General features: G+C 31.1%; 1 protein-coding gene across 2 annotated transcripts; it reads left to right on the top strand.

Moving 5' to 3' along the window:
- Window positions 1-5,301: 5,301 nt before the first annotated feature.
- On the top strand, window positions 5,302-8,806 carry ARF16 (auxin response factor 16). Of its 2 annotated transcripts, none has more exons than XM_007009790.3 (4): window positions 5,302-5,662; window positions 6,041-7,209; window positions 7,396-8,291; window positions 8,395-8,806. In XM_007009790.3, the coding sequence occupies exons 2-4, from the start codon at window positions 6,115-6,117 to the stop codon at window positions 8,462-8,464; spliced, it is 2,061 nt and encodes a 686-aa protein (XP_007009852.3). In that variant the 5' UTR covers window positions 5,302-5,662; window positions 6,041-6,114; the 3' UTR covers window positions 8,465-8,806. The 2 variants fall into 2 exon arrangements, with proteins under 2 accessions (XP_007009852.3, XP_017985073.2); XM_018129584.2 differs by having other exon boundaries at window positions 6,038-7,209.
- Window positions 8,807-10,815: the final 2,009 nt, after the last annotated feature.

Raw genomic sequence — 10,815 nt, 5'->3', positions numbered from 1 at the left:
ATTTTTTGTGATCAAATTTTCAAGAAATTTATTTAATATATAAAAAATTAATATATTTTTAAGTTTATATTTTATGTATTAACAAAGTATAGTTTCTATATATTATCAACTCACCAAATATTACCATCTCATTAATAAAATAAAATCATGAATCTTTAGAGACTTAAAATTAAATATTAATAATTTACTTTAATTATCAACACATCAAATATAAACCCTCTATTTTTTTAACAAAGAAAAAATAATTGTTCTTCTCATATTTATCATACTTTTTCCATTAGTATTAAATGTGTATAGTATAAAAATTAATGACAAATTTCTTTGAAAATATCATTTTGATTAGATACTGAGACGCAACACACTTTTTTTGCCAATATTTTGATATCAGATTTTGTAATTAAATTTCATATTTTACTCGTTAAAAGCACGTAATAATAATTTTGCATAGAATAAATTTCTTAAAAAAATAAAAGAAGTTGATATTAGTTTATCTTTATTCATCATTTATTGTCTAACAAAGCATTAACATTGTGAAAGAGACATGGACCGTGAGTCGGCAATTTTTTTTTTGTCAAAGTACTAGTTACATTTTTTATTTTTTTAGCATAATGCTCCAATAAAATTTTAAATTATTCAATAATATTCAAACAAGTCATTAATTTTTTATTACTTTTAATTAAATCTATTATTTTTGTTTTAAGTTAAATAAATTTTTATGATTAATAATTGATTAATTATCATTAGTAAAAATTTTAGTTGTTATTTTCAATCCATATGACATTGACATGATATTGATGTGAAAAGTGAAAAATATCACGTGATTATGTCAAATTAGTATGTCATATCATTATCAATTATGATAATATACCAACATGTCAAATCATAATCAATTATGATATTTTAACATGCCACATCAACGTCACACAATATACAATAATAAATATCATTTTGATTAAATCAATCATTAATTATAAGAGTTTATTTTACTTAAAATAAAAAATACAATGATTTATTTTGCTTAAAATAAAAATATAAAGGTTTAATTGAACGCAATAAAATATAAAATTTTATTTGAATTTTTTTGAATAATTTAAGAGCTTTTTTTGTATATTATGCTTGTTTGCTTTATTAAAAAATTGCTAACCACTTCGTTTCAAAAAAAAAAAATGTGGTCATTCTATTTTGATTAGGATTTTTTCCCAATTAGTTATAATCAGATCCAAAACGACACAAATAATTCATACAATATTAAGTAAAGTTTGAATTTGTTTAGAATTAATAAGAAATATAAAATTGGTAAAATTATTAATGAATTTAGGTAGAGAAGTTTGGTATATAATAGACATTTTTCCACTCGCTTTTGGAGATGACCGGAACAAAACAAACTACTTCCATTGCGCTAGTTGTGTTAATCATCACATGCGTTGATTTTTAGTTTAATTTTAAACATTTATTTGTCACTAATTACGATCATTGCACGGCCAAAATAGTTAAAAGTTAATATAACCTTTATTTACTCACCAATTAAATTTATCAGAGATGTAAATGAGTAGGGTACCTATTATTTTTAAAATACTCTAATCTAAATTCTATTATTAGATAAGGCATTCGAATCCTATAAATACTCGATTAATTTTTTGAATTATTATTTAATCTCGTATCCATATATTGTAGATACTATTTGTTAAATATCCGTATCCGATAATTATTCAATTTAAATTAATTTTTATATATAGTAATAATAAAAATTAAATTAATAAATTAAAATTAGTTCATAAATATATTTAAAATTTAAAATCATATTTAGGATAATTAATTAATTTTAATAAGTATTACATTAATTATCAAGAATTTATAAATAATAATAATAATAATATATAAAATTAAATTTTATTTTAAAAATAATTACCTGAACTCGTTATGAGTAATAACCTTATTATCCGAATTCAATTATAAAATCTCTACTTTTATTTAATCGAATTGAGTAATGTAAAATATTCGATTACAAATACCCATCAGCATCCCTATAATTTTTTGTATAGTCCAATGCTCAATGAATGCTCAAACTGTACTAAAAAGAAATTATCATCTCAAATCAGTGAAAGGAAATGGATGTGCATTTCATTGGCTACAAAATTTTCTCTAGAGAGGTTAATTTTCCACAAAAGAAAATAGAAATAGAAGGGGAAATTAAAAACATTTAATTGCAAAGGACATAGGTAAAATTTGTCTAGTGTAAATTGGAATTTGTCAGAAGGCCCACATCAAGAAAGACAACCAGAAGACAATCCATTTAGTGATAGGACTGGGTAGGGTGGTGTGAAGTCTAAGCAAAAATAAATAAATAAATAAATAAAAAAGAAACAAAAGAGGGTAAGGGAAAGAAGCGAGCCCACCAATTTTATTTTATTTATTTGTTTATATAATTCTTGTTAGTGAAAAAGCCCACCTACAAAGAAGAGGAGAGGTTCACTTTGAAAAAATTAATTAAATTGATGGGTCAAGTTCTGTTGGGAGAGGAGAGGGCATGGATGTAGGTGGGCAAGACAAGATTGGTGTCATTTTCAATGTTTGTTTCCTCTCCAACTGTTTCTGTCTGATCCATTCATGCCTATTTGTAGCTAATATGTCTGGTTAAAGGGTCACTTTCTTATTGCTCTGGATTATTTATGATATTGTCCAGAATGTTTTTATGACTTTGTGAGATTATCCCTTCACTTCACTTTTGTTTTGAGGAAAAAAATGTGAGAGGGAAATTGAGGAAGAAAATGAAATTACTAAGAATATTCCTTGAAATTATTCAATTTTAATCATTTATGTTTTTTTTGGGTAAAAATCGCTCTTGTAATTATAATTTTTTAAAATAAAAAAAAACACACACACAAACATATTTATTTTTTTATTGACAAAATTATTAAGCAAAATAAATAAATAAAAAGTTGAACATAGAGGTGCATGGCAATGGCTTACCTTTTCCCCATGACCATTGCCGTCTTAAATGTTCATTTATAGTTTATATAGATTGGTATCCGGTCTGTATCAAACAATTAATATTTAGAAAAGATTAAGTTCATGTTCTAGCCTTTAGGAATAGGAAAATTTGTTCTTGAAGTAAATAAATTGAAAAAAATATGACAATAATCATTACTTTTGGTTTTATTTCATAATTCATCTCTAACCCTAATTTTTTTTTTGTACTGAAAATAATATTATTCAAAATTCATCTCTAACCCTAATAATTTTTTTTCTGATATAAAAAATAACTTAATTCATTAATTCATCTCTAACCCTATATGAGGTTAGAACTCAATTAATCCAAAATGCACATTCAAAATTGTACCAAAAAAACCTTTTTTTTTTTTTTTTGCATTGTTGCCTCAAATTTTGGCAGCCTAAGAAAAAAAAAAAACCCCAAAAGTAGACCGACCAAGGTCTTAATCAAGTGCCGAATAATTTGGCTTTTTCATGCAACGCATGTAATCAAACAGATTAAATTGTCCTTAATCTCAATGTCAGCATCATATTGCCAACGTAATTCCCTAATCCTTGCAAACTATCTCGCTTTAATCTCTATCCTTTAATCAAAGATTAGCACATCTGTCTTTAACTCAGATTGAGACAAAATATCCTATTGAAAAAGTCTAAGGGTAATTACGTATGTGCTTGATCAAAATAATTTATTACTAAACTCATATTTAACCGTACGATAACTCGATTTATATATTTATTTAATCAAAAGGTCTAAAAAAAAGATTTTTAAACCCGTTGATTATTCAAAGGAGTATCAAAATTCAAAGCCATAATCAAGAGAGTTGTGAAGCTTTGAGGCCTTATTTAATTAAAGCTTAAACATGCTCTAAACTTAGAAAGCATCAAAAGAGAAAAACCCTAATTTGAAGGGTAAATTTATAATTTCACATTGTAGATTAAGTAAAAATTTTTTTATTAATTTATGTTAAATTAATCCAACCGAGTGGCAAGGATCAAATCTTGTCCCTAAGACCAAAAGATCAGGAAACACATTTAACAGCCAGTGGAAGAAGAGTCATGGTGTTGACCAATGAACATAAACCATGGTTAATTAATTGGATTGATTAAACCTGATTAACAAAAAAAAAAGGTTAATTAACCATGGTTAGCCCCGAAGAGTTAGGGCCTCGGACAAGATGAAAACTTTAACTGTAGTCAGCCTTGATTTCAGAGTACATGAAACTCGTGATATCTTCCAGCAAAATATCGTGATATGAAAAAGGTGAAAAATTATTATTTTTTGGGATTATTCAAATATTTAATTGAACACAGATTTATTTAATTATAAAAACAAATTCTCTGTTTATTTTTTTATTATTTGGATGTTTCCTTTTCTGATTTGTAGGGGATATGTTTCCACTTGCTTCTCTGTCGCGTGGTAGACACTCCTTGTCAAAATGAGGCCACAATCATGTGCTCGTTGACTTACATTTAAGGTATTGTTTTTTTTTCCTTTTTATTTTATTTTTTTAATAAATTATCATTTAATTTTTTTTAATTAAAAAAATTTAAATTTTACTCTCTAAATAAGAGATCATATATCAACTAATGAGTCAAATACTCAAATATATAAATTACCATTCAATTTAATCTTATATCATGTATATATTTTTATGTCTCGAATCAAATTCAAGTGTAATTTTTTAGTATTCGAGAATCGAATGTATATATTTAATTAATATAAATGTAATAAATAATATTTTTTATAAATAAAGTCATTTAACACTTAAAATTTAGATGTTTATGCACTCGATCCATGTTATCTATATACTATTAAAATTTTAATTACCATATTTAATAAACTAAACTTTATCATCAATTTATTGCATAAAATAACTATAATAAGTAAGTTCTATAGGGTACTTTGATAATTTGATTTCATTGAAAATCTTAGGAATTTCACCTACAATTTAGTGCAAAATTGGGAGACCCAAATGGAAAAAAGGCATTGAAAAGGTGTAACTCACGCTTGGGTAATAGAGAGTAGAGTGGGAAAGAAACCCAACAAATAAAAAACAAAAGTAAAAGAAGAAGAATTAATACTAGTAAAAAAGAAAAAAAATGAAAAAGGAAGGAAAAGAAAAGCCAAAGGAAAAAATAGAAAAGCAAAATCACCTGAATTTGTCTTTGATCTTGGACTTTTTACAATCCATATCCACTCAAAAAGAAAAGAAAAAAGAAAAATCTTCCTTTTTCCTTCTCGATCCTAAAAGGAAATTAATAATTAATTATAATTAATAAATTAAACTCTTTGCTTTTTCTTATACTATTTTTTCCTCATTCATAGTTGTTAGTCTCTCCACAGTCCTCTGGTCGGCAACAACACAAAAACTTTCACTGTAAAAAATCTCTCCTCTTACTTTTCTCTTCTTCTTTAAAACTCTCTCAGTCTCTCTTCACTTTCCCTTAACTCAAAGACCCTGCTTTTTTGTTTTGTTGAAACTGGGTTTTCTCTTCTTTTCTTTTCCTTCTCAGAGTCTTTGATTGATATATCTCTCTTTAATTGAGATATATCTTATTTTTTGTTTTGGCCGTAAAGGTTTGAGTTTCCTGCATTGTTGTGCTTATTTGGGTTCATTTTAATCTGGGTTGTCTTTCTTTTCGTGGAAAAATACTTCCTTTTGTTCAAAAGGTAAGGTCTTTTAATTCTTTAATGTCTGCTCTTTTTTCTTTCAAGTGAATTCTTTGAATGGTTTTTTTTTTTTTGTGTCTCTGGAACATATGGTGTAATATAGCTATGAAAAATTCTATTTTTCTTTGTTTTGTATTTTTTTTCTTTCTCAGTTTTGTTCAATATCAGCTAATTTATCTGTTTCATTTGGTTGCTTTTTAGTTCTGTATTAATTTTCTGCCATTTATGTAGTGTATTGATTAAAAATATTTCTGTACTAGAAAAAATATATAAATTTATCATTCTTTATTTACAATTTTTGTTTTTTTGGGTAGATTTTATATATAAAAAAAGTTTGTTGTTTTGCTAAAGATACTTTTAATTTTCATGTACTAGCAGAATAATCATCAAGTGAGAAAACAGAGCAAAGGACGTGTAGTTATTTGTATGCTTTAGACCACCTGAATTGGAAGATGATCACAGTTATGGATTCTAGGAAAGAACTCTTGAAGAATTCAGAAAAATGCTTAGATCCTCAACTGTGGCATGCCTGTGCTGGTGGCATGGTACAAATGCCATCAGTGAACACCAAGGTGTTCTACTTCCCTCAGGGTCATGCTGAACATGCCAATGGGAGTGTAGATTTTGGGAGTCTTCTGATTCCTTCACTTGTTCTATGTCGAATTGCTGCTGTTAAGTATATGGCAGATCCTGAAACGGATGAGGTCTATTCTAAAATTATGTTGGTCCCTTCGAGAGAAAATGATTTTGGGTATGAAGATGATGGTTTTGATGGAAATATTGGGATGGAGAATCCTGAGAAACCAGCTTCCTTTGCTAAGACATTGACTCAATCTGATGCTAATAATGGTGGGGGTTTCTCTGTTCCACGCTATTGTGCAGAGACTATATTTCCTAGGCTGGATTATAATGCAGAACCTCCTGTTCAGACCATTCTTGCCAAGGATGTCCATGGTGAGGTTTGGAAATTTAGGCATATATACAGGGGGACACCTCGTCGACATCTTTTGACGACGGGGTGGAGTAATTTTGTGAATCAGAAGAAGCTTGTGGCTGGTGATTCAATTGTGTTTCTCAGAACAGAGAACGGAGATCTTTGTGTGGGAATTCGTAGGGCAAAGAGAGGAATTGGGAGTGGACATGAGTATCCATGTGGGTGGAATTCAGGGGGTGGAAGCTCTGGTTCACAATTTGGGGGTTATTCTCCATTCTTTAGGGAGGATGAGAGTAAATCGATGAGGAAGGACTCTAATGGGGATATGAGGGGAAAAGTAAGAGTTGAGTCTGTTATTGAAGCTGCGACTTGTGCAGCCAATGGGCAGCCCTTTGAGGTTGTTTACTATCCACGAGCAAGCACTCCAGAGTTCTGCGTGAAGGCCTCATCAATTAGAGCAGCAATGCAAATCCAATGGTATCCTGGGATGAGGTTCAAAATGGCTTTTGAAACTGAGGACTCTTCACGGATTAGCTGGTTCATGGGAACAATATCTTCTGTTCAGGTTGTTGATCCCATCCGTTGGCCTAATTCTCCATGGCGTCTTCTGCAGGTATTTTACCATTCTCATATGTTATGGTCATAGTGTAACTCCATGTGTTGTTATTGTTTTAGCAATGCTATGCTCTTCATTAGTGGCCTTCAGAATTTAATTTATTCTCATATGTTATTTTCTAAGCTTTATCTTCTGCTCATAGTTTTGCTTCTAATTTCTTCTTCTTGAATTAACATCTTTCAGGTAGCATGGGATGAGCCAGATTTACTCCATAATGTGAAGCGTGTTAGCCCATGGCTGGTTGAATTGGTCTCAAACATACCAGCAATCCATCTTAATCCTTTCTCACCACCTAGGAAAAAGATGCGACTTCCACAACACCCAGACTTTTCCTTACTTAGCCAAATTCCAATGCCATCATTCTCTGGCAACTCTCTCAGGTCCAGCAGCCCCGTATGTTGCATTACAGACAACATTCCTGGAGGCATACAGGGAGCCAGGCATGCACCATTCGGGTTATCTTCATCAGATCTCCACTCCAACAAGCTGCAGTCGGGACTGTTTCCGCTTGGTTTACAGCAACTTGATCATACTGCCCCGCCAACTAGAATCTCCAATGACAACTTGTCTAGTGACCATGTGAACAAAAAGAATATATCTTGCATGCTTACAACGGGAAATCCTACCCAGAGTTTGAAAGAAAGCAATGAAGTAAAGACACCTCATATTTTATTGTTTGGTCAACTCATTTTCAGTGAGCAGCAGGCTTCCCAGAGCTGCTCGGGTGATACAGTTGGAAACAGTTCATCTGATGGGAATACAGAGAAGACTGCAATTTCTTCTGATGGCTCTGGATCTGCATTACATCAAAACGCTCAGGAAAATTCTTCAGAGGAAGGGTCTGCTTGGTGCAAAGAGCATCAAAGATCTGATCTCGGCTTGGAGGCTGGTCATTGTAAAGTGTTTATGGAATCAGAGAATGTGGGTAGAACCCTTGATCTTTCGGTTCTTAGATCATATGAAGAGCTGCATGGGAAGCTGGCCAACATGTTTGGTATAGAAAGTTCAGAGATGCTGAGCAGTGTGCTCTACTGCGATGCTGCTGGTTCTGTTAAACACACAGGAGATGAGCCCTTCAGGTAATCTAATTGTTCTTTAGCATCACTTCCTTTTGCTTACTAAACATTTGCTTTTGATTTGTCAGATGTTAATAATGTTTTCTTATTGTTTTATGTTTTGCAGTGAGTTTCTGAAGACGGCAAGGAGGCTAACAATTCTCATGGATTCAGGCAGTGACAACGTAGGAAGATAGAGATCAAGCATTTTTCACTAATTGTACAGTTTCCAAGTCATTGGTTTTGCTTTTCATTTCATTTCTTCTTGGGTAGTTGTGAGAAAGATCCACTTTACCCATTTTTGTGATACCGTAAACCACATTTTGTTGCTTAGCTTAAAATTTTCTTTGGAGAGAAAAGGATCCATTTCCGTTGTCTTAATTTCTAATTCGAGTCCTAGAAACTGTAAGCTTATAACAGAAAAAGCACAGCCTTTTTGCTGTGTATGGAGTTTAGGGCTGCAGAGTGCTGAATAAATGTTCCTACTTAGGGCTTTGTATGCATATCTACCGAAGAAATGGAGAATACTTTTCGCTCTATCAAGATGACTTCAAGACCGGTAATGGTTGCTAACCTGCCAAGTTATTTGTCAAATTTCTTTGTTTCATAGAAGAATTCTTGCCAGCTTCTTCCTGTGCATTTTAGCATGGAGTTTCTGACATTTGATTCAGTAGAGTCATGTTGTACGTAGAATTCCTAATTGGTTGCTTCAATGTATGTGGACCATGGTTAAAAAGTCGTACAACTCTTTGTTTGTTTCTTGTTTCTTTTCCTTTGCTAAGCAAAGAAAACCATATTTCAATATGATGAGGTAGCCTCTGTCAGTCTGAACATTGGATGGTCCTAGTCTGATAGCGTGTTCTTTTTTGAACATTGGCAGGAATAAGACAAAGCATCATTAACCACCTGTTGTTAGCGTAAAGGATCTTAGATTTTTAACTTTTCTAGCAAGCCACAAAGTCAATGTTTTAATAACTTAATTCAAGAGAACCCTAGACCTAGACTGAAACTGGATTTATATTTGTTTATACAACAGGGAGAGACATTTCTATTGCCTAGGTTGGAATGTCTTTATTAGCTTTCTCTGGCCGTTTCTTTGATTTTGAATCACTTCTCTCAGGTTAAGACAGATAAAGCACACTTTCTCTGGACCCTCTTGTCCATGTCTTATTACGTAATACTTGCACACAATTTCTAGAGATCCTAACCTAACCCCCCTGCTTGTTTGTTTGTCATGTCTGTCTGAAACTTCTCAGATGGGGATAAGAACCAAACCCCAGATCCTTGCTTAGAAACTGGTTATCTGTTTCACACTTAGTGGGAACCATGCTGCTTGGGGAAGCACAGAGAAAATACTTAGTGCATGGACTAAATTGAATGAGCAATTTTCAAATCCCTTAAATCATTTATATTTTAAGTTGCCATCCTTGATCTGGTGGGAGATTCAATAGGAAAGGGACTTGTCTTGGGTTGAAGGCTATGAGGTTCTGAGGGTTAAGACATGTCAATATTTTAGACAGTAAAACTTGGATCCTATGTTGACCAAACTACAGGGGAAGGTGGGGGTGGCTTTGAAATTTGATCATGTTGTGTAATGAAGCATGAAGACTGCGGAATTTCTGTTGTATACACGTGTCTGTAATCAATGACAGAGAAAAAAAAAAAAACCTTATATAAGACTCTTCATAAATTTTTTTAAAAAATTAAGACTCGAAGATTGCATATATGAAATTTTTTTAAACACAATTGAGCCCGATATTTTATTACAAAAAACCCAATTAAAAAAAATATAAAGGAGAAAAAATCACTACTTTTGGGACCAGACTTTAATAAATTGATAATAGATATTAGTCAATTAGCTTATTGGAAAGTTTGGGCACTTCATTTTTATGATTCTTTATGAATATCAATTATTATTAGACTTTATGAAATTTTTTTTTCACTTATTTCTCTTTCTCTCTTATTATTAAACCATGTATATAAAAAATATTATTATTAAAAATATATATGTACCTAACATACAACCATTTGTATTGAGATGATGACAGAACAGGGAGGGAGGGAGGGATGGATGGACGAGGCAAGCCGGGTCTCAAGGCATCGGATGTGCAAAGACAAGCACATACATCTCTCGTAATTAAAAACACAGTTTAACCAAAGTCAACTACCCCACAAGCCATGCACTCTCTCTCTCTCTCTCTCTTTCACATGCACTTGATGAGATTACTTTTCACTTGAAAAGGTATAAAATAAATGTTAAATTAACAGTGATAGATTGAAAATTTTACTTGATAAATAGTTAAAAGTAATCAAACAAGATTATAAATTTATATATTTTAAATTATATATATAATAAGAAAAAAATAAAAATTAAAAGATGACAATTACACTTTCATCTCGACTTTGACTTCGTCACTGTAAATTTGTAACTTACATTATTTTTGCTTCAAAGTGTATGGTTTCTTTTAACTCAATTGTGGTTTTGGCAACCATTTGTTGTAACTAGGTTTGGATCAAGGTACAAAATTATGTAATAATTAATAATTTT

The sequence above is a fragment of the Theobroma cacao genome, chromosome 10 (assembly GCF_053813885.1).
Source record: "Theobroma cacao isolate CCN51 chromosome 10, ASM5381388v1, whole genome shotgun sequence".
In the NCBI taxonomy this organism is placed as follows: Eukaryota; Viridiplantae; Streptophyta; class Magnoliopsida; order Malvales; family Malvaceae; genus Theobroma; species Theobroma cacao.
Note: the sequence above shows the minus strand (reverse complement) of the source record. Positions and strands in the feature narration are given on the sequence as shown.

What these genes read in the sequence shown, in the direction of transcription:
- ARF16 (XM_007009790.3), top strand. Translation starts at nt 6,115, where the DNA reads ATGATCACAGTTATGGATTCTAGGAAAGAACTCTTGAAGAATTCAGAA. An exon ending in CTCCATGGCGTCTTCTGCAG is followed by an intron (nt 7,210 to 7,395) that starts GTATTTTACCAT and finishes AACATCTTTCAG; the next exon opens with GTAGCATGGGATGAGCCAGA. An exon ending in ACAGGAGATGAGCCCTTCAG is followed by an intron (nt 8,292 to 8,394) that starts GTAATCTAATTG and finishes TATGTTTTGCAG; the next exon opens with TGAGTTTCTGAAGACGGCAA.